Source organism: Indicator indicator, chromosome Z (assembly GCF_027791375.1).
Source record: "Indicator indicator isolate 239-I01 chromosome Z, UM_Iind_1.1, whole genome shotgun sequence".
NCBI lineage: Eukaryota > Metazoa > Chordata > Aves > Piciformes > Indicatoridae > Indicator > Indicator indicator.
Window position 1 is genome coordinate 17,402,932 of NC_072053.1, and position 24,576 is coordinate 17,427,507.

General features: G+C 43.6%; 1 protein-coding gene across 1 annotated transcript in view; it reads left to right on the top strand.

The window, feature by feature from the left end:
- Positions 1-24,576, top strand: part of UBE2R2 (ubiquitin conjugating enzyme E2 R2) — a 48,421-nt gene that overhangs the window by 17,225 nt on the left and 6,620 nt on the right. The window contains exons 2-3 of the mRNA XM_054397235.1: positions 18,277-18,363; positions 22,831-22,928. Coding sequence (XP_054253210.1) covers positions 18,277-18,363; positions 22,831-22,928 — 185 coding nt within the window. The remainder of the gene's footprint in view (positions 1-18,276; positions 18,364-22,830; positions 22,929-24,576) is intronic.

Below are 24,576 nucleotides of genomic sequence, written 5' to 3' on the forward strand. Positions count from 1 at the left end.
TTTGCTGCAAACTGATTATTTCTGCACTGTAATTTGATAGTGTGTAAGGCATCTTGCATCAGGTGTAGTGTGTCTGAGATGGTGTGTCTGATCAAACAGCTGAACAACATAAAGACCAAGTAGGTTTTCAGTAAATTTCGTAAGATGGGAAGGAAAATCATCATGGGATTGTAGCTAGCCTTTCCTATTCTTTGCCATTCTTGAATTTTGGTAGCCTCAGCTTATTCTCTATGCAAGCAAGTCTTCACTAGTGTTTTGCAGGTGTATGAATATAATTTTTCTCTGAACAGAGGTTAGAGATAATGTGGTTCCTGGGCTGATCACGTGCATGATACAATTTTTGATCATGGCAGTACTCTGGAGGGCTGTACTGGAGTTATTGGAGATACATCATACATTTTCATAGATTAAGCATAAGTGATCTCTGTAGTCACAGATACTTTTGTGATGATCCTATTATTCAGAAAGCAGAGAAGCTTTTAGATAAGTCTTTGCATGAGAGCAACATGACTTGTTTCTGTGGAGGCTTCGGAAAAAGGGGTTTGTGGGGCTGCTGTCATACACATGAAGACCTGTTGAAAGGTTGTCATCTGTTTCTCTAGCATTCAGCTAGTGTTATTGAACTTCAAGAGCTTAAAAAGCAAGAGTGAAGCTGAAAAATAAGCTATCCAAAAATCACCAGAAGAATCTAAGTAGAAAGTGATGTCTCACCCTAGAAAAATTCCTATGCCTTTAAAGTTCTGTTTTGTTTTGGGTTTTGTGTTGGTTTGTTTTTTTTTTTCCTGTTCTTTCAAATCTCTATAGCTATAGATGCAGCACTTCTTGCACAAGCTTTCACTATCAATTTCCTACTGCACTTTTATCTTGTTGCTCAACTTTGACTGCCCTGGGTTCACACACGCTCTGTTGTTTTTGGACTCTTTCCTTCACCTGCACTCCGGTTCTTACTGAAAGCAGACTGTTGATCTACTATAGATCTTGTCATCTTTTCCCTTGTATTCATGAAGTGATTGCTTATCTGTCATGCAATTTTTTTCTAAAGTTAAGTCGGTCAGATATGCCACTTAAGCATATCATAGATGTTATTCTTAAATACAGGAAGAAAAAAAAAACAGATAAAATTTTTAATTTCTCCTCAGTTCCTTTTTTGGTACTGGTAGGTAATACTGCATAATGTTAGAGCTATTTAAAGGGTTGCTTTTAGTTGCATAATTGTACAAGATTGCTCTGAGCTTCCTACAAGATACAGCTTTCTCTGTCCAAATGATCATATCCCTTGCCTGTATTCTCATCTTGCTTAGGTCTTATTAAATTTGTGTCTTGACTTTTGAAATAATTTTGACCTGTAGTAGTCTGAAATAGTTCTTCCTGACTGCTACTCTTTTGTATGCCTTCAAATACATTGTAAATGGCTACAGTTAATTACGTACAGACTTGAATTTCAAGAATATTCATTCATATACCAAGCTCAGCTTGATTGTACTGGTTGTGCTTTTATCAGAATTATAACATGTACCTTAAATATCTGTGCTGCACTGCAGATTAATCAGCCTGCTTTGCACCCTTTTGCTCTTGGTTTTTTTTTTTTTTTCAGGCATCCTGTCAGCAAAGTGAGGATTCTGGCTTTGTCTAGATGTCAGTTTAGTCATAGACATGGCAGCTAATTGGAACAGAGTTCGCAGAGCTATCAGTGCTAGCTTTCAGTTCAGTGTTGTACTTTCTCCTCTATATCCATCTGTCCTGGAGGAAGTCTTTTTGAAGCATCTATGTGTTAGTGATGATCAAGAATAACTATTTTCAAATTTCTTTTACAGCTGTGTGTAACTAGGTTTTTAAATGGAGAATGGTTGTTATAGCAGGGAGGTGACTTGTGGTCATCTGCAGGATGTGAGGATTGTATATGAAGGCATATGTTCTTCAGTAGCTCTTTCCTTAGGTCCATGTTGGGAGTGTAAGGTGGATATAGTACCTAACATAAGGCAACTTGAGATATGGTTCAAACAACAGTAGTACTTTGGAGCCACTGGAGACCAAAGCAGTTGATTTTTTCTTTTTTTTTTTTTTTTTCTCCTTGTGACTACAGGGATTCAGCGTTAAGAGTAGTCTTCTGCCTGGCAGAATATAGCTGTCACATATTTGCAGGAGCTGATACTGTGGTAGATTCAGGCTGGTGGCTGTTGCTACTTTTACCCCCAGCCCAGGCAAGATTACTTTGGTGTGATAGCAGTTTAATACTCTATAGGCCTTGGTAATCTGCCTCTGTGTTTTCATTTTTGACTGAAGGTGGGTGTCTGTGTTTTGAAGTCTTTACATTAATTAAATGCATTGTTTGAACTAGACTCCCTTTCCTTACTGGGGTAAACCTCAAACTGAGACATAAGTAATATTGTGGAATTGAGGGGCATTGTCTTGTTTTAAAAGATTTAAGCTGTAATGGGATTCATCTTTCTGTAGTTCTCATTCCTTGCAATCTAATTTGCTGGCAACTAAGTCATTGCTGCTCATGAGTAAAGCTACACTGATTGTGGTGGTGTGAGCTCCACATCTAAAGCACACTGCAGGAGTGGAGAGATACAGAATGAAAAGATGCTCAATGCCTTTGAATTTGACTCCTCATTAGAAGAAAATATTCCAAGCCTGTTACAGTAGAAACAATCGCCTGAGTATCTATCAGCTAATGCACTTACTTTAGTTTAAACTTCATCGTTTAAAGCAGCCTCTGATCATGGAGGTGACAGCATGTCATTATGTAATAATATGAAAATATGCTTTTATGCCTCTAACATAGGCAAACACGTTCTGACATCATGCTGGCTCCAGCAGTGAACTGGAGAATGCTGGGCAGGGAGGCAGCTTGCAAAGGTGTGTCAGACGTTACTGGCTCATACAGGTTTATAGACACTTTGCAGATGGGTCATACACTGGGGCTATGTACAATACGGTTGTATCAGTGTAGGATTATGTATCTAGAGTAAAGCAAAGTTATTGTATTGTCACAGCAGGAGATGGTGATGCTACGTTTAGACTTTTGGTTGAAAGTGTTAAGCAGTCTTGGTTACCACTGCTGAGTAAGTGTGACCTGTGTCTGCCTAGATTTACTGCCTGTGACCAGTTCCGAACAAGAGGATTATGAACAGCAATGCAGTGGCTGAAAAATAAGTAGCAGGGCTGCAGAAGTGCTTAGTTGGCTTCTGAGTGGCAGCCAGAGTAGGTAAGATTTCAACTGCAATTCCTGGGTGTGTTTGGTTTCTAGAAACCTATATCCCTGATTTAATAAAGGCTGGTATGCCAGTTTGAGAAGTCTTGTCAGAACTGCTGCCTGTCGTGCTGAGAAAGGCAGAGTTGTGTAACACTGCAGCACAGTGCTATGGTTTACACTTCCAATGCTATAAATACTCCTTTCTCCTTGCTGCTTATGAAATAGATGACTGCATCAAGACCTGCCCTGTGTTTTTAGCAGAACATGATTGGCTGTTGCTTGAGGAGAGCCTTCCTCTTGCACGTGAACAGAGTCAAGGTACTTTGTCATTCACTGACTGGTGAATGGTGCTTGTTTAAAGAATTTTCAAAAAATAGTTGAAACAGGCTGACGGAAAGAGTGTTTGTATACTGATTAGCTTGGACATCACTCAGCAGGTGTAAGTTTTATGGCTTGCTTCACCCAACAAAGCAATCTGCTTTGTTTTGGTAATTATGCAGAATGGTTAATGAATAGGTGGTGAGTTCATAGAAACTCTGCCAGGCCTGATATAAAACTCTTCAAAACTCGAATACACTTTGGTTCTGATTACTTGAATTTGAGCAAACTGAACTACACCAATGATTAGGATGGGTCTGAAGCATATTGTCTCATGTTCAACCATTCCATAGACATGGTCGTGTATAAGAAGGTAAATTGCTTACTCAGGTTTTGAAGGTTTTAGGGTACTGAACAGGGTGCTGAAGGTGTTGTAGGCTAATGCAGTTCATAGTAAAAGAGACTGTCTTTTGGACCCTGAAGCTTGGTGAGTGGAGGCAGGTTGCCAGTGTCAACCTTGACTGAAGTACTTTCACACATTATACTAGAAGTGCTAGTAATGTAACATAATATTTTGAATATGCAATCAAATATTCCTGCCACTGCTTCTCCAGAACAATTATTTTTACAAATAGAGGTGGAAAATTGTTTTTAATCTGAAGAGGACATAGACGATTTCTGTAACAGCTACACTGGCCTTAGAGCTTCACCAGTTCAGGTACCAATGTCCTCAGTTATACCTGCCATAGGACTGTTTTGGGGCCCAGCTTCTCTTCTAAAGCAGAAACCCAAGAAGAGATTTATGATTTGGAGTAAACTTGAGGTGCAGTATTGCTAAGTATCTTTGGCTCCTTCATCAATACTAGACACTACAGGGAGACTTAAGTTTCTTTTATTTGGAGTAGTTCTTCCTATTTTGGTTAAGTGAGGAAGTCAGTATGCTTGTGCAGCTAAAAATAAGAACTGAGTGATCTCTTTCTGCCTGGGAAATAATCACACATGCTAGCCTCTCTGCATAACACACATTCAGCGAGCCTGATTTTTAAGCCATAAAATTTGTGTACAGTCTGTGAACAAACAGAACACATCAGACTCCAGAGCATAATTTCAGCATGAGATCTTCAGTAATAGAAGTTTCCTGACATCTGACCTGTTAAAATTTTTTATTATATTCAGTCATAATTTATTTTTTCCCCCTCTTAAAAGCAGGCCTGATTCTGAAGGGAAGGTTGAACTGGGGGGACAATCTAGTAATATTTCAGTATGGGAATTCTTGGGAAAACAGAGAAACTCACTATCATATCAGATTTCTCACATGGGAATTTGACATTGCTGTAGTGTTCAGCTTCTCTGGATGAAGATCAGTAAAACTGTTGGGTCAGCAGCTTGCCTTACAGAAGAGAACTGAGTTCTGTTTGCTCTTAGGATTTATAGCTGCTGGTAGTTCTTTTTTGTGAGGAGGTGGCACACAAATGCAAAAGCTGAATGAAAATGGCAGTGCACAGGTGGCCTATGTCCGAAGGAAACTTTCTATCTGGCTTCCATCCTGTCCCCGGCAAGCTCTCTATATGTAAGTGTTAACAGCTGTCCTGTTGAGGCTGGATGCTCCCTGGCTCAAGAGCATGGACAGAAGGTGTTCTTAGCCAGAGCTGAAGTGGTGGTTACATGGATCAAATTGAGTCACACAGTTAGCTGGATAAATATCATGGACTGTCCCTGCAGTAAAATGAACTGTAAGAAGGTATCTTCTCTAACTGCTGAGCTGGTTGAGCTCCTAAACACAGTTGACTTGTGCAGGCTCAGTTTCTAGATGAGTAGCAGCTGCCAGGAGTAGTTATCTTGATGAAGGCTAGAATGAACAGACAAACTCTATGTTCTTAAAGGGAAGCAATATCTGAAGAGATTAAAAATCCTTTTGTTTCTTTTGACTAATGTTAGAAGATGGCCTGGTTTCCAGATACTGCTTGGTCTTAGTTCAATGTTCAGAGCAATTTATTTACTTGAATCCCTTGAGAGACAGCCCAGGCAGTAATGGTGCTGAAGGAGCTTGGATGTAAACCAGCTTAACAGGTAATGAATTCCTTGTGTATCATTTGACTCAAGTATCTATTGTTAGTCTTGATTTGAGGTTTAAGGGGTGAAAGACTAAAATGTAGGTGACGACATTTTCTTTTAAAGGTATAGTTCTAGCTTTGACCATCATGTAGGAGGCTTTCTGCCTTGGTCTGGATTAGGTGACTTAACAGTCTCAGCTAATATTAAATTTACAGTTAAAAGAGGTGTGATGGTTTGAAACTGTCTTTTTAATTTTTTCCTTGCAAAGTTCAAAACAGAGAAAAGTGAAAGATTGTAAATAAGTCGCTATTGGGTGTAAGAAATCAAAATACTGATTGTTCTAAACACTTCCATTGGATAGATAGAAATGTTTAAGAACTATTACCCAAAACAAAGTAGGCACTCTGCACATTCTGCCTTCTGCAGTGGGGGCAGTTGCTGGGCTGTCTGGCTGCTGTTTTCTTCTTCTCTTCTGGCCGAAGATGACACGTACTGACCTTGGCAGCTAAGTTAACAACTTTCTGCTTAACTAATTCTGCTTCTCTGTCCAGGGGGATCTGGGGGGAAGCTGCTGGGAGAGAGAGAGGCCCCTTTGGGAGGGTCCCCTTGGGGGGAAGCAAAGGGAGATCGGTTGTGCTTTTCTGTTGATTGTATATATTTGTGAATGTTGTGAATTTTGTATATTTGTACATATTCATTGCATTTCATCGTAGATTGTAGACTCTGCTTGTAAATACAGCTTTTCATTTGCTTCCAGACTGAGCTAGCCTGGTTATTGTTGGTGGGGGGGGAATTTCATCTCACACCGACACACTTTTTATTTTTGGCGCCCAACGTGGGGCTTGATTGCTTGTATGATTTATTTCTGCTCAGATTAGGAAGCAAAATGAAGCTGTTTTGGATTCTGAGTCATTCTATTTCATCTGTTATCAGTGTGATTGTCTACAGATGGGCCGTTTCCTGCATGATAGACAAGATTGTGAGATATGTGGCATATAAGTCATTTCTTAGGGTTAACAACAAGTTACTGAATGTTGGTGAATTCTGTTGTGGTCTTACTGGGCTAAGAAGATAAGGTAACTCAACTATGGATCTGCTAGCAGACACATTTGAGTTTGTTACTCCTCTTACAGCTACAGAGGTTCTTTGGTACCTTAGACATCTTGTGCTAATCTTAATTTTGTTGCTTCTTGGAATAATCATATGGCTACTGATAGCACTGTGTCAAGAAAGATATAAGGCTACTTGCTCTTCCAACTCTGCTGTGAATGTGAAAACCAATCCAGTAAATTTGGTGGCCACTGTAAGCAGAAAGCATAAAGGAGCTGCAGGAGGAGATGCAGATGCTGCAGGAGATGGTGCAGATGGAGATGAGGGTCCTTCTACTCAGGGTCCCTCTGTTAAGAAAGATCCTTCTGGTGAGGAAGAGAGGGTTAGCCTTAAAACTCTGGTAGACCTCTTGAGACCCCACATGGATGATGGAGATGTAGGTCAGGATGTAGACCCTGGCAGATTAGCAACTGCTGGTAGTGCCTCTGAACTCAAGGAAATTCAGCGGAGGATTACAACAGGATTATGGGGACAGCGACCTCAGGATGATGATGATCAGGAGGAGGAGGATGACATACAGTCAGCTAATGCACCCAGACAGGAAATTAGACATGTGAGGAAGGATTACATCAGAGGAGATAATGAGCCAGTCCTGTCTTGGCTAGCCAGGTGTTTTGATATGGGAGCCCCAGCATTGGTGGTAGGTGACAAGTCGGCCTCTCAGTTGGGGATGCTCTCAAAGGATACAGGCATAGACAGGCATCTAGGCAAGTGCATTGGTAAAGTTTCTCTGTGGGCACGCCTCCTACTGGCAGTCTCGCTGAGGTACCCCAGCAGAGATGATTTACCATGGAACCCTAAGCCTTGGACCACAATAGCTGAGGGAATCAAGCGTCTGAGAGAATTTGCTGTGAGAGAAGTAATGTATGGAGATCATAAGACTCTGAATCCTGATGAAATTCCTGTTGGAACAGGCCTTGCCAAAAAGCTCCTTAAGCTTGCTCCTCCTAATTATGCTACTATTCTGGCAAGCAGGATTGTGGCAAGAAATTATGGTGGAGTGCCTCCTACTGTTGGCCATTTCACTGACCAAATGAGGCAGTTGGAGGATAGTCTTGCACGTACTTCTTTGGTTTCAGCCATTGAAACTCTGTCTGGAGAAATAAAGAATTGCATGAAAGAGCTGAAGGAGGAACTTAAAACCTCCATATCCAACTTGATGAAGGGGGATGATTCTGATTCCTCTTCCTCCAGATGGATACAAGTTTCAGCTGTCAGGAACAGACGTGCTCCAAGAAGGCCATTCCAGAATAGGTCAAACCAAAACAGACAGCAGAGGCAATCACGTGGCAGTATCTGGATAACTCTGCGTGATCAGTTTGGTGAGAACATGAACAGATGGGATGGTCAACCAACTTCTGATCTTTTCAAGAGGTTACGGGAGCTGCAGAGGGGCAGATCCCGAGGTAGCAATACCAGGAGGGTAGCTGTCGCTTCCTCAGTTTCCCAGAACAACTCTGATAGCTCCAACAGTGATCCTAATTCTGGTGCTGGACGTTGTGCCAGCTGTACATGTGGAGGTAATCCCCACCATTAGGGGTGCCCTGCCTTCCGCCAGGGGGAGGTAAGGGATAATGGAGATAACAGAATCTATTGGGATGTGTACATCCAGTGGCCTGGCACTTCAAAATTTCAGAAGTACAGGGCCTTGGTTGACACAGGAGCTCAGTGCACCATAATACCATCAAATTATCAAGGGGGAGAATCTATAACTATTCAGGGAGTCACTGGTGGATCTCAAGAGTTGTTTAAGATAGAGGTTGATATAAGTTTAACTGGGAAGCAGTGGAAGAAACATACTATTGTAACAGGTCCTAATGCACCTTGTATTTTGGGAATTGACTTTCTGAGAGAAGGGCGTTTTAAAGACCCTAAGGGTTACAAATGGGCTTTTGGAATAGCAACTGTAGAAATTGATGGAGGAAAATTGAAGTTGTCCATTAGACCTGAGCTTTCAGATGAATCTGCAGTTGTGGGACAACATGAGATAGAGGATGTAAAGCTGCCAGTTGCTTCTCAAACTGTGCATCACAGACAATACAGAACCAACCGTGACTCTTTGGTGCCCATTCAAAACTTGATTCGTCAGTTGGAGAGTCAGAAGGTCATCAGCAAAACTCATTCACCTTTCAACAGTCCAATCTGGCCTGTGAGAAAGCAGAATGGAGAGTGGCGTCTGACAGTTGATTTCCGTGCCTTGAATGAAGTAACTCCACCCATGAGTGCAGCTGTACCAGACATGATGGAACTCCAATATGAGCTGGAATCCAAGCAGGCCAAATGGTATGCTACCATAGACATTGCTAATGCTTTCTTCTCTATTCCCATAGCAGAGGAATGCAGGCCTCAGTTTGCTTTCACCTGGAGAGGCATTCAGTACACATTCAATCGTTTGCCCCAGGGGTGGATTCACAGTTCAACCATCTGCCATGCAGTGATCCATGATGCTTTGGAGAAAGGTGGAGCTCCAGAACACATTCAGTTCATCGATGACATCATCGTCTGGGGTGAGACTGCTGAAGAAGTCTTCGAGAAAGGTAACAAAATCCTTGACATTCTCTTGCAAGCCGGTTTCGCTATCAAGCGAGACAAGGTGAAAGGACCTGCCAGAGAAATCCAGTTTCTGGGAGTGCGGTGGCAAGATGGTCGCCGTCACATCCCAATGGATGTGATAAACAGAGTCTCCACCATGGCAAATCCCATCAACAAGAAGGAAACTCTGTGTTTCTTAGGCATAGTGGGATTTTGGAGTCTGCACATTCCTGGATACAGCCAGATTGTGAAACCTCTCTATGATGTGACTCGAAAGAGAAACAGTTTCCAATGGGGTCCTGAGCAACAAGCAGCCTTTGACCAGATCAAGCGAGAGGTAGTCCAAGCGATGGGTCTGGGACCTGTCTGAACTGGTCCAGACATTAAGAACATTCTGTACACAGCTGTAAGTGACAATGGTCCAGCCTGGTGCTTAAGGCAAAGAGCTCCAGGGAAGACACGAGGACGTCCTCTTGGTTTCTGGGGTCGTGGCTACAGAGGCTCAGAGGCAAACTACACTCCAACAGAGAAAGAGATTTTAGCTGCTTATGAAGGAGTGAAAGCTGCTTCTGAAGTGATTGGAACTGAGTCACAAGTTCTTCTAGCTCCTAGATTGCCAGTTCTGAATTGGCTGTTCAAAGGCAAAGGTTCTTCACCACATCATGCAACAGATGCTACCTGGTCTAAGTGGATGGCTCTGATAACACAGAGAGCTCGAATGGGAAATCTCGAAAGGCCTGGTGCCATGGGCCATACAGGCGAGCGGGAAGAACGACACATCAATGTGATGCAAGTTCAAATCCAACTTTATTGAACCATTGGTAGTTGCTTATATAGACCAAACTTTTCCGCTCCACCTTCACGCCGTGAGCATGCGTCCTTCTATTGGCTACGCCATCTTGTCCACACGTACTGCACGCGCCCCTTCCAGGAAGCAGATTGGTTAACATAGCCACACTGTTTACACATGCTTCCCCATCTACATCGTACAATGTTGCGAATGCCCCAACAGCCTGGTTTGGTGGAGGTCAGAAGGCACAAGCTGTGCAAAACCTCCAGAGGAGAGAGTAACTCATGCTGAGGAAGCTCCTCCTTACAGTGATCTGTCTGATGATGAAAAGAGATATGCTTTGTTCACAGATGGTTCCTGTCGTCTTGTTGGGAACAAGCGAAGGTGGAAATCTGCAGTGTGGAGCCCAACGTGCAGAGTTGCAGAAGCGAGAGATGGAGAAGGAGAATCCAGTCAATCTGCAGAGGTAAAAGCTGTCCAGCTAGCTCTTAACGTAGATGAACGTGAGAGATGGCCAAAGCTTTATCTCTACACTGACTCGTGGATGGTAGCCAATGCCTTGTGGGGTTGGCTGAAAGACTGGAAGAAGAATGGTTGGCAGAGGAAAGGAAAGCCAATCTGGGCTGCAGATCTGTGGCAAGACATTGCTGCTCGCATTGAGAGAATCCCAGTGAAAGTGAGACACATCGATGCTCACATTCCTAAGAGCAAAGCTACTGAGGAACAACAACACAACCATCAGGCAGATCTAGCTGCAAGAGTTTCCCAGGTGGACACAAACTCTGATCCTGATCCTGATCTTGACTGGAAACACCGAGGTGAGCTGTTCTTAGCTCGGTGGGCCCATGACTCGTCAGGACATCAAGGCAGAGATGCAACCTACCGATGGGCTCGTGACAGATCCATTGACATTTCCATGGATGCTATCACACAAGTCATCCATGACTGTGACATTTGTGCTGCTATTAAGCAGGCAAAGCGGATCAAGCCCTTGTGGTACGGTGACCGATGGTCCAAGTACAAGTATGGTGAAGCCTGGCAGATTGACTACATCACTCTACCTTGTTCTCCATCTGGTAAGCAGTATGTCCTGACTATGGTAGAGGCAAGCACTGGATGGCTGGAAACTTAGCCAGTTCCTCATGCAACTGCATGTAACACCATTCTTGGTCTGGAAAGACAAATCCTGTGGAGACATGGAACTCCAGAGATGATTGAGTCGGACAAAGGAACTCATTTCAAGAACAATCTTGTAAAAAACTGGGCCAAAGAGCACGGCATCGAGTGGATATTCCACATTCCCTACTATGCACCAGCTGCAGGGAAGATCGAACGCTACAACGGTTTGCTGAAAACCACTCTCAAAGCCATGGGGGGTGGATCATTGAAAAACTGGGAGAAACATTTAGCACAAGCAACCTGGTTAGTGAATAGTAGAGGTTCAGTGAATTGAGCTGGACCTGACCAATCAGATTTGTTGCGAAAGGAGGAAGGTGATAGAGTTCCTGTTATCAGAGAAAAGAATCTGTTAGGCAAAACTGTTTGGGTATTTTCTCCTTCAGGAGAGGCCAAACCTGTCCGAGGGGTGGTTTCTGCTGAAGGTCCTGGTCACACATATTGGGTAATGCAAGAAAATGGTGAAATTCAGTGCATTCCACAAAGAAATCTAACTTTGGCTGAGAGAGGTTAAATTCAGAGTGTTGCACAGATACAGCATCGTGCCCAAGAGGAGAGTCCATGAGATCTACGGTGCACGAACCCTGAGAGCCCTGAGTCACCTGAGAGTCCCTGTTCCTTTCTTCGCTCCATCTGCAAGGAAACAAGCTGTTTGCTGTTTTTCCTGTGATTTGACTCTTTTGAATCATCTACATCTGAGATAGCCGGAATGGACTATGGTCTTTATTCACCTATTGTTGTAGATATTATTTTAGATTAGATAGATGATAGTAGCAGCCAATGGAATTGTTTAGAAGGGGTGGACTGTGATGGTTTGAAACTGTCTTTTTAATTTTTTCATTGCAAAGTTCAAAACAGAGAAAGTGAAAGAGTATAAATAAGTCACCATTGGGTGTAAGAAAGCAAAATACTGATTGTTCTAAACACTTCCATTGGATAGATAGAAATGTTTAAGAACTATTACCCAAAACAAAGTAGGCATTCTGCACATTCTGCGTTCGGCAGTGGGGGCAGTTGCTGGGCTGTCTGGCTGCTGTTTCTTCTTCTCTTCTGGCCGAAGATAACATGTACTGACCTTGGCAGCTAAGTTAACAACTTTCTGCTTAACTAACTCTGCTTCTCTGTCCAGGGGGATCTTGGGGGAAGCTGCTGGGAGAGAGAGAGGCCCCTTTGGGAGGGTCCCCTTGGGGGGAAGCAAAGGGAGATCGGTTGTGCTTTTCTGTTGATTGTATATATTTGTGAATGTTGTGAATTTTGTATATTTGTACATATTCGTTGCATTTCATTGTAGATCTTATACTCTGCTTGTAAATACAGCTTTTCATTTGCTTCCAGACTGGGCTAGCCTGGTTATTGTTGGTGGGGGGGGAATTTCAGCTCACACCGACACAAGAGGTTTTGGTGAAAGGAAACCTAGTTTATACCTAAGGAGCCTTTCATTGGAAATAACGGCTGTTAATAATGCCCCAGATAACTACAAGATCCACCACCCACCATCGTGTGAGACAGAATGGGCCCCTGCCTGTCAAACCAGTCTCTGGCTGTAGAAGTTAACCTCACTTCTTGACTCATCTTTGCCTTACTGGCTTGTGGCTATATTTTCTTTCTTTGGAAGCTTTTATGTCTTTTTAATGAGGTCCAGCTCACTCTTCACATTCAGGTCTTTGTGATTTAAATTCCTTATGAAACAGTGTAAGTAACAGGGAATGTAAGAGGTTTGCGGCTGTTGGCGTTCATACGCTCACTGCAGCAGCAAGGGATATTTCTAGGGCTCATGAGATGTAACTGACCTGGTCACTCATCGCTGAACTTGGATGTGGTCCTAGTTATTGAAAAGCACAATAGAGGTCAGTAAGCATTGATGTGGTGCTGCTGGGAAATGAAGCCAGAACTGGGCCTGAAATAGCTGGCTAGCACCTGGCTCTTCCATAAGAAATTACTTACATCCTAAATTGTCGTATCTGGAGCTGGATTATCAATACTGGGCCTACATGTTTATCTTGTCAAAGACTTGGCAAGGTAATGAGGCTAGCTTTAGTGCTGCTTCACAGGTTCTGAAGCGGGATGATATTGAGGTGCTTTAAGCCTCACTGATGTATGAGAAATAGCTGCCAGTACTTACTGCTGACCTGCATTGAATGTGTTTTCCAGCACATAGTATTTAATACTGCATGTGCTAATCCAGGCTTAATGTGGAAGAGGGGAATCCATTATATCAATTGTGTAAATGCTTGATGTACTAGAAGCAGTAAAAGGTATTTTGTGGGATTAGGTACTAACATGTAACCCAGTAGTAGTCTGTAGCTGCTGCTCTAGGTGGTTTTCATTCATGTTAAATAAGCAGTGTGTTAGCAGCATGCATTAGGTGTGCAGCTCTGGGAAGTGGAGATGTGCACATTGAGGAGCCTGGTTATGCCTGTTACAAAGAAAAGTGAGTTGGCCCTGTGCAGTCTGCAAGTACTTGTAATTCTTACTGGGACAGTGTCGGTGATCTGTAGAATACCTTGGTGACACCTGCACACAGAGTCAGTAGGATCTTGTCTGTGGTCTGAATGTATCAGAAGATTAAAAAAAAAAAAAAAGCACGAAATAGCTTAAAAGCTTGAATGTTTCTTTTGTATATGATCTTAAATACAGTTTCCAAAAGATGCTTAGTTTCACTGATGCTGCTTTTTCTTAAGACTTATGCTTGTGATGTTTTCACATAAAAATTATCTTTAGCGGGTGCTTCCAGAAACACTGAGCAGCCACCGTAAAAACTCTTGGTGCCCCTGGTTTTCCTAAATCAGGTCAGTTGTGATGTTGGTGGCTTTCCAGGAAATGTGGGCTTTTCCCTGCTGCCTTTATCTGCCCCGAGCCAGATAGGATGGACTCACCATTTCTAATCTTGCTTCCAAAAAGTCAGTGAATTAAGTTTTGTTAGCCAGAGAGGAATAGAAGAAATCATTGTCAGTCTACTGAAGTGTCATATACAGCAATCCTGGAATAAATACTGAATTTCTGGATAACTGGAGTTAAGAGGGAGTCTTGTCAGTTAGTGCTCCCCACTGAGAGCAAGGTGATACCAACAGGCAAGTGTCAAGTTGAGTGCATGGCAAGATCTCCAGAAACAAAATTCACTGTAATAATTATTCGTAGTGACTGAATTGGGACTTAATTCAGTGGTTGGTAGGAACATTAGGTTTGTATTTTCAGTCAAATAACATAGTTTGTAGCTGGACTACTTTTTCTGGCACATAGAGAATTCACTATGGGTTTGCCTCATCCAAATATAAGAAAAATAAAACTGAAAAGCAGTCACTAATGGGAATACATGGGAGCAAGACAGTAACATATGAAACAAAATGGCTATGCTGGTAGCATTATTCTTAAAATGCATTGTGTTGTAAATTGAAGGTTGAAGCTCTTGTGCAGGAGCTGTAAATACCTGTAGAGGGCTGAATCTTCTGCCAGACTTACCTGTTCAGTGTAACATCAGAAGAGTGTATTCTTTTTCTAGGGACTATGGCTAATTATATATTGGGAAAAAGGAGTGTGAGTTGATGACTGTCTCCACCTGCCTGTGTGCTGAATATGTTCAGTGGTGTCAAAGAGCCACAGCAAGCAGGTGGATAAAATCAGGGCACTGAAGCAGAATTATTTTTATTTGGTGTAAGTTCAGCTAGACAAGCCAAGCATATAGTGAAACACTAATGGCTGGGTACTTGTAGATGGGGGATTGAGCTGCATCTTTATTCTCCTAAATTGGCTTGTCTGCTTCTAAGTAAGCAAGCTAACCATTAGATGCCCTAAAACTCTGCCACCCTCTAGTACCTAGCAGCCTGATTGAACTTACCAACAGGAAGCTCAGATAGCTGATTTATTTGGCTTACCTCAGGGAAATTGTAGGGAGGAAACCTCTTTTAAATAGAGCTCACAGAAATAAGGTTATTGCCTAATTCAGTCTCTTTTGTCTCTTGGGTTTTTAGTGGAAAAAAAATGGCCTGTAACTATGACTGTTGCTGCATCTCAGCAAGCAGTCTTGCAGCTTATCATGGAAATTCTTGGGTTGCTTCACCCACTCAAACTGAAATAGCATTCAGTGAGAGCAGACTGGGTTTTTATAAATTCTCATGATTTATGTGACAGAAGTGATGTGGAGTAATTATCTGGGACCAGTTTGTAGTGCCCTGGAAAATTGTTCAGTTTCACTTTCTAAATCCTGGATGATCTCAGCAAAGGAACCTGAAAACGATGCTTTTGTTGTTATTCAGAAAAAAATCCCTGCCTGTAATGTGGGGCTTTTCCAAGTTTTTGCAAGTGTGGGTCTCAGCTGCTACACATGAGATGAAAAGATCTTTCTGGTTGCATTTTCTGGTGCCAGAGCTGAGAAAGCATCCTTCATGTAGCAAAACATGAGCTTTGTATAATTCTGTAATGGTTACTGCAGGCAGGCAGATAGCCCTTTTCTGTTGAAGAATTGTGGCTGTAAAACAGGATTTAGACATTTGAAACAACCTTCCAGGATATCTAGTGTGAGGTGTCCCTGCCCATGGCAGGGGGGTTGGAACTAGATGATCCTTGTGGTCCCTTCCAACCCTGACTGATTCTATGATTCTATGTACAGCTTCTGCCTGAGTCTGCAGTGTATACAGAGGCCATAACTGGTGTGTGAGGCTCAGCCTTTGGAGTGATCCTGAAACAAACCCCTCAGGGTTAGACAGTTTAAGAGCAGGGGGGTTTTGCTGAGAGGACTGAGACCTGTGCCCTCGGCTCCTTGACCGCATGGGATATAAACACAATAATGGTGGTACACCTCTGGCAGTATGCTGCTGCCTTTTTTTTTTTTTTTTTTTGATTCCCTGGAAACTATACCTGTGTAGACGACCCATAGGTTCTGCCAAGAAATCTTGCAGCTAGCTCAGTCTTGGGTTGTGTTGTCTCTTGCATACTTAATCTCAGTCCTTGGGCTTTTCCATCTTGGATGTCACGAAACTGCACATAAACACAGAAATAAGCTTTTTGGGGAAAACCCTCCCGTGGTCCAGAGGAGCCTGCAGCTATGTGATGGAAGCACTTCACAGACTGGGTTGAAAGGGGCCCTCAATGTTCATATTGTCTAACCCCCCTGTAGTGAGGAGGAACACCTCCAACTAGATCAGGCTGCCCAGAGTCGACTATCAAGTCTGATTTTGAATGCTTCCAGGGATGGGTCCTTGATCACATCTCTGGCCAACTTGCTCCACTATTTCACCACTCTCACGATAAAGAACTTCTTCCTATGTCCAACCTAAATCTGCCCTACTCCTGTTTAAAATGATTGCCCTTGTCCTGTCACTACAAGCCCTTCTAAACAATCCTTCCCCAGCCTTACTGTAGGTCCCCTGCAGATATTGGAATGTAGCTATAAGGTCTTCCTTGAGCCTTCTCTTCTCCAGGCTGAACAGCCCCAATTCTTTCAGCCCGTCTTTTCATAGGAGAGGTTCTCCAGCCCACTGATCATACTGGTGGCCCTCTTCTGGACTGTTTCCAGCAGGCCTGTGTCTCTCTTGTGCTGGGAGCTGAAGTGAATCTTCTCTGCCTTTGGTAATCTCTGCCCTGTTCCCACTGCAGGGTGTAATGTCATAGAGCTAGGCATGTCCTTGTTGCAGCACCCACTTGCTGGTATGGTGATGAGGCATTTGCTTACCCTTCTTGGAGCAGAGCCTTTCATGTAACTGACCTTAAACCCATCAGCCTAAGACTGTTTAAGCAGGTTGTCAGTCTTCTGTTTGTGAGCACACTATGGCAAAGGACTGAGGGTGAGGACTTGGTGCTGCTGCAGCAGACTCACATACAGACAGTATTACAAGCAGGCTTGTACACAACATGAAAGCACATGGGCTGATGAATTTGTTTCATAAATGTGAAAAGAAAACCTTTTCTGGGCTACCTGTCATTCTGGCCCTATAAAATTTGGGTTGCAAGGCAAAGGCATATGTCACCCTGTAGGTAAAATTGAAGCCAGTTACTTAATGGTTCAGTAATCAAATTTGATTGCCTGATTCTGTTTCTAGGAATAACATTTCCTTGTTCCTGTTGAACAAGGGCAGCACCTGTTGCGCAAGTAGCATGGTTAGATATGTAAGTGTTAGGAAGTGGCCTGGGATTCTGTTCTTGTGCATCCTGCTTTTGGGATCTTTTTGCATTCTTCATCACATGTGAGTCTGATTATGGTGTAGGGGCCAGAAGATTCCTGTCTGGAGATCCCACACTGGACTGGTGGTGGGACTTCCTTGGTGGGCTGAGCAGTGTGAAGGGAAGGGTTTGTGCTCCACAGTGTGGCAAGCAGCATGCAAGTCCCCCTTTCAAAGGAGAGTGGTTTTTACACTTCCTCAGGCCAGTTTCAGTCCTTCTGCCCACTGGCTGGCTTTTCTGACTGTTGTACATGGCAGGACATCACAGTGAATATCCAGTTCTGGGGTCTCTGCAGTCTTCCCACAGCTGACTCTGCTCACAGTCTTGCCCCCAGCTGGCACCTGACCACTGGAAGGTAGTATTTATTGTCAATGTCCTTCAGTATTTGGTTCATCAATTTGCAGTGGTTTATTAACAGACACAGGTGGTATTTAGACTTGTGAAATTTATGAAATTTAGACTAGAAATGCTTGTGGTGGCAGAAAATGTACTATTAAGAACATACATAGATGGACAAGTTTAACTGTCACACAAGAAAGGAAAAAAACTCTGCATCTCAGGAGTCTAAATATCTAACAAAATTCTTTTCTTCACAGAAAATAATCTAAAATATTTGTATTGGCCAATGTGAGACAGGTCCTTTACAAATCAATTTTACCCTATTTAACAGCCATTGTTGAACTGGGACATAGTGGATGCATTTTGGCTTGTTTTCTGAACATTATGAGCCCAGGCAGTTCTGGTGTTTAGATTTTTGCTCTTCACTTAGCATTTGCTCAGAAGAAATTGTTCAGTGTTATACTGTGGGGCCACATGGGTACTAGTATATGAAATAAACAATGTAATGGTTTTAATTGAAGTTGTACTTTACAAGGTTTTCGTTGTAATGCTTGCTTGTTGGTCTCTTCTGGTTTTGTAACTATTTTGCTTTCTTTTCCAGGCTCACATTAAATTTCCTATTGACTATCCATATTCACCACCTACCTTCAGATTCCTGACCAAAATGTGGCACCCCAACATTTACGAGGTAAGGTGTTTTTTAAAAAAGTTTCTCAGACATGTGAGAAGGCTTTGTACTTCCTTAAACTTTTGGAAGTATTGAAGGTACTGAATGTCTCCAGCCACAACTGAAATGGTTAGCTACTGGTATTAAATGTCAGCTTCATGGTCAAAGAGTTTAAATCTAAATGTGCTGGGAAGCGCTGTTCTTGTAGGCAGGGCTGCAGCCCTTCACATACCTGCAAGTGTAGCAGCAGGCAGTCCTAGCTGAAATGCCATGCCATCAGCACTGGCAGTCTTAGGGAATTCCTAGATCAAGACTGGTTGTGTAGGGTATTACCCTGAGGTGATACTCGGGCAATTGGTTGTCGTTTGTATATGGTTCGAGTAGAGTTTCATTTGAGTTTATCCTACCGAATTGTGTTCTGTGTTCTGCAGCAGTCAGCCTGCAAAGGAAGGGGACTGACTGCAGGTGCTCTCACTGCAGAGAACTGCAGCTTCAGGAGGTGTGCTGGTTTGAGGCCAGCCAGAACATCTCTTGCCCCGAAAGGAACAAAAGAATGAGACTCACACAAACGGAGAGTGATGGAAAGTTTAAATGGAAAAGCAATTGGTGAAGCTACAAAAGACTACAAAGGATAGTGCCAAGAATATCCCAAAAGCATACAGAACCACTCACAGAATTCCCAAAGCTTCCCAATCCTTCCCTTCTCCCCACCTGAGGGTAAACCCAAACCCCCCAGGGCTCTTTCTTCCCCCTCCCGCTGCTAGGCAAGTCTCAGGCTGGCCAGGTCTGAGACTGCCCCCCCTCCATTCTCCTCCTGGCATTAGGCCTAGACAGGCCTAAGAGGCCTTGAGGATACTCCCCTGGCATTACCTGATAAGAGAGGACATCTCCCATGGGAGCAGAGAGGGAAGAAAGAGGAAGAGAATGGCTTTGCAGATGGCCTTATAGGGTGCAGGATTTATGGGTAGAAATACGCCATTTCCTGTGTCCACCCCTATTGGGTGGGCACCCAGGACACCAGAGGTGTAATTTATGTGGCAGTGGCAGGGGGCACCCAGCCTAAACTGCCACAGGAGGAAGCCTGGTGACCCTGGGACCAGAGTGAACAGATAACCCCACACTCAATGTCTGCTAGACGATTTGAAGTGCCCCTTAAGTCAGTGCATGTATGGGACACTCTGAGTATAAAATTGTGAGCTGTCAAGTCCGTCATTGGTTCAAAAGTGCCGTGTTTCATAAGAGCTGTATTTGAAAGCTGTGAAGGCCTGTTCTGACTCAAAACTTGGCTTTTAATGGAGGCCAGACAACTCTTTGCTGAACTTTTGGATATCCTAGACAAGTGTCAGCCTGCCAACAGTAGTGGTGAAATAGCTTGATGACTTAAAGGCCGTTCAGAATGTCCTGTTGGTGCAGTTCTGTCACCTTATCACAGGGTCTTTCCATGAGATACTCTGCAGACTTCCTTTGGACCCACTTTGAAGCAGGAGTGTCACTTCTCTTCCTTGGTGTGGAAAAAATTATGGCTTCAGTTGATGCCATAGGCTTGGAACACACTTTTCCAAGTTGTTGCTGCTACATGTCCAGCATGAAACGAGCATGCTCAAAACGTCATGGTGAAAACCTCACTGATGGTATACTAATGAATGGCCAAAAGCCTCTCCCACTTCAGTGCAGAACAGAATGGTAATCAGCTTTAATTACTAGATGTGCAGGAGAATTGCCTGACACCCATAGACATGCTGAATTGAGGCATGTGGCTCAGCACAGAATCTCACATGTAGCCAAGGATGCAAGTTTTGGCTACATGGGGGTTTGATCCATAAATAAAGATAACTTTGAGACCACCAGATTATTGCCAATCCACATTGGGAATGATGATTCTGAATCCAGAAATTTTCTTGCAGGAGGTGAGTTATTATGTACAAAATGAGTGCTGGAAAGGAGCTTTCCCACCAGTTCTGGTGGGAAAGATGAAAAACTGGCTCTAGAAACAGCTGAAGACAGGAGAAAGGAACTAACCCAAAACTTGATGGGTATATGTTGAGGTTACTCTTCATATACTCAGCTTTGTATCTTTTGTTCATAGCAGTGTTTCTTGGAGCTGAGGGAATCTGAAGCAGCTTGCAGGCTATTTTGGAAACAACATTTAAGCAGTGAAGATGAGGTATTGGGACAACTCCAAATGAAACAGAATAAATCAGTAAAGGTCTTGCAGGTTTGTCAAGAGGCAGGAAAAAAAATCTCCCAGTGCAAGGAAGATGAAAGAAACTAACAATTTACAGAATTTGGTGGTGGGACTAGATGGAGAGGTTGGGTCTAATATTCTGGTTCTGAGCAGTAAAGCCTGAGTAATTTTTGTTTTCTGCCTCTCTGGTTTACTTGGGTTGTCTACTTGAATTTTGGTAAAACTGTTCACTTGTTCTTTCTTTTAACAGTTCTTAGTTCTAACAGAAATAGAGGCTATTTCCCTCTGGCAGATGCATACCCTGTTGTCCTTGGTTTTGTCTTTCAAAAATGTACGTAGGGAAATGTTCTGTACTGATTCCCAAAGCCTCATGCTGATGGCACCAGGCCCCTGTGACACTCCCAGATGCTAATGCAGTGCTGCCCTGCTTGAATTCCTAAACCTGTAACATTGGTTGTTACAAGAGGGAAACTTCCCTTATCTCCTGTTCCCTCTATATTTTTCATGTGGCCAAATATCTCCTTGTCCACGTGCTGCTGACCTGGCTGCTTGAAGGACTTCACCCAAGTGCTGTAATTGCATTTCTGTGGTCACAAGCACTGCATTATCCCAGGAGATGGTTAAAGGAAAAACTGGACCAACTCATGGGGATTATTAGTAAAGTTGTGAACATAATCTAATGCTAATAAAGTTAACTTCACCTTAAAATGCTACTAAAAAACAATTCTAGATTGCACAAGCCTGTTGAAGTCCTAAAAAGGAAACTGTCTTGTTACTGCTCCAGCGGCATTAAGTGCATGCTTTGGGTGTTCAGCAGCTCCAGGCTGTTGCTGGGTGTAGTTGTCTTCTTGACAAAAACTTGCTTCAGAATTGAGGGCTTACAAGATGAGCATACCTGGCAGGGTCAGTGAGGTAGTGAAGTCTGCATACCAATCACAAGCCTCTGACACTGAAGGAGGACCTTGTTTGCCTGTAAGACAAATGTCATTGTTAATCAAGGTGAGTTGAAATGTTTGGGAGGCTCTTCAGGTGAGCTGCTGCCATCTCAATCTGTGATCACTGGCTGCTGCTCAAAGGCACAGATGCCACTGCTGTGAGCAGCATTGCTTTGTGCTCTGGCTCCTGTGCTTGAGCAGCGCTGGGGGGTCTTCAGGACTCAGCTAAGGCCAGCTGCATGGTGACCTGCCAGCCTGCACTCTTGAGCAAAACTGATCTGCAGCTTCCCTCTTGTTCCTGTCATCAACCTGTGCCTTTTGGATCAAGGTGACAGCATGAGTGCTGCCTGTCAGCTGAGGCTGTGTGATCTGAAGGTGTGGGACTGCCTCTAGGAACTTTTTAAGTCATCCCAGCAGCAGGCTGCAACAGGCAGCAAACCAGCAGGGCCTGGAGTGGCCAGCATTTGCCAAGTGGCCTCAGGTCCCATCTTCACCCCATGCTGCAGTAAAGAACTGGGACTCCATGAGTCCCCAGAGTGAGCCTGAGTGGGGTGTATCAGCCATGGTAAGTACTGCTACAGCACTTCAGCAAAGCAATTGTGTGAGTGCTGTTGCTGATGGGGAATTGGTTTTACAAGTTTCTTAAAGTGTTTCTAAATGGTAGGCATTATGGAGCTTTAAATCTGTGTTCAGACTATAATACTGGTGAGCAAAAAAAATTGAGAATTATGTGACAGTATGGCTTCCCTGTGCTTCCAGAATATTCTTCCTCTTGCATGCTGGAAGGGATTTTCAGTGAAGTCATCAAACAGTGTCTTTTGCTTTTTCACCTGATAGGTCAAACACCTGTGTGCCAGGGAAGCAGTGTAAGCCAGCCCTGCACTGGCTTTTCAACCTCACTGTGTCTCAGGAGAAGCACTGCTTTGATACTGGAGCTAATGCAGAGTGCTGAACCCTTTGATTCCTGTGGCTAACTCAGCTACCACTGGAAACAAAAATTTTTGTTAACCTTTCTTTGGATCTTCTGTGGCTAAAGCTCCTTTCTATCACTGTGACAGTATATGCTATCTGGATACCAAGTTAGTTTTATTTGATGTTATTACTTGCTTTGCTACATTCTTTAAACCTCTTGAGTTGAGACGGGTTTGTACCAATTTGCAGACTGAGTGTTCTTAGCAAGAGAAACTTCTGAGCACACAGAATAGACCCAGTAAGAATTGAAAACCATTCCTAGTTCTTGCATATTTTCACTGGGACTTGGGGTGTTCAAATCAACAAGGTTTAACTACTTGGAACATAGCCAGAGGGTGGAGTTGAGTCATCAGATCCATATCTAGGGTATTCTTAACTTTCATTTCTGTCTTGCAGAATGGAGATGTATGTATTTCAATTCTTCATCCACCTGTAGATGACCCACAAAGTGGAGAGCTACCATCTGAGAGGTGGAACCCTACCCAAAATGTCAGGTACTTGTGACCTCAAGGTGACCTCAAATGCATGTCATCTGCCCAAGACTAACACCTGGGTTGGGAGAGGTTTGGAAGGGAATTTAAGCCTTTGGAGCTTTTAGGGCTTGAATCTAGGGGGAATTAGACTCACCAAGCTGTCTCAAGATACTGGAGTGCTGTGTCCTGATGCTGGGCTAACAATCTGGAGCCTTCCATCCTATCCACAGGATTTCATGCTCATAAATTATCTCCTGTTCTAGCCTTTCCCAGTCCATATTATTCTACACTTAAGCGTTTCAGACTCTTCCAAGATACAACTAGTGGAAAAGAACATTTTTGAGTAATCAGGCCCAGAAGGAGTGACTGCATACGATCCTGCCTTGTTTGCTGTCCAGTCACTGGAGAGCAGCTGCTTTAGAACCACCCCACCCAGTGGCAGGGACACAGATCTTGGGGTACAGGGAGCTTCCTGAAGATTTTACTTTGGTAGTGAAATGCCAGAGAAGCAGAGACACCTGCCAGGAGCCCACAGCTCTTGCAGGACAGGCTGACAAGGTGTAGGCTTTGCCAGGCAATGGCAACCACACCAACACCTTTTAGAAAGTCCTCACTGAAGAGTGGTGGTGAATGGAGTTAAATCCAGTTGGTGGCAGGTCACCAGTGTGTTCAGCCAGGCTTGGTTTTGGGGCCACTTCTCTTTAATATCTTGTTCAGGGATCTGGGTGAGGGGATTGAGTGTGCCCTCAGTAATTTTGGAGATGACACTAAGATGGGAGGGAGTCTTGATCTGCTTGAGGGTATGAAGGCCGTGCAAAGGGATCTGGACGGGCTGGATTGATGGGCTGAGGCTAGTTGTATGGAGTTTAATAAGGCTAATGTTGGGCCACAGCAGCCCTATGCAACACGACAGGCTTGGGTCAGAGTGGCTGAAAGCTGCCCAGCAGAAAAGGGGTTGTTGGTTGACAGCTGGCTGAACATGAGCCAGCAGTGTGCTCAGGTGGCCATGAAGGCCAACAGCATTCTGGCCTGCATTAGGAATAGTGTGGCAAACAGGAGTAGGGAAGTGATTGTGCCCATGCACCTGACACTGGTGAGGCTGCACCGCAAATACTGCGTTCAGTTTTGGGGCTCTCAGTACAAGAAGGGCTGTAGTGTTCCAGAGAAGGGCAACAAAGCTGGTGAAGGCTCTGGAGAACAAGTCTTGTGAGGAATGGCTGAGGGAGCTGGGGTTGTTTAGTCTGGAGAGAAGGAGGTTTCACTTTCTATAACTACCTGAAAGGAGGTTGTACTGAAGTGGGTGTTGGTTGCTTCTTCCCAGGAACAAGGAATAGAACAAGAGGAAATGGCCTCCAGGTGTACCAGGAGAGGCTTAGATTGCTTATTAGAAGAAACTTTTTCACTGAAAAGTTGCTCAAACACTGGAATAGGCTGCCCAGGGAGAGGTGTAGTGCTAAGGGATGTGACAGAGTTAGATAATGGTTGGGCTTTATGATCATAAAGGCCTTTTCCAACTGCAATGGTTCTATGACTTTGTGTCCCCTCTCCTATAGTGTGGTGTCTTTAGCTGTTAGCCAGGTAGTGGTTTTTTTCCTGGAATCCCCTCCAAATGATCAGTAAGTACCAGAGACGTTCAAGGTTACCTTGTCCTGGTTTTGCTTTAAAGAAC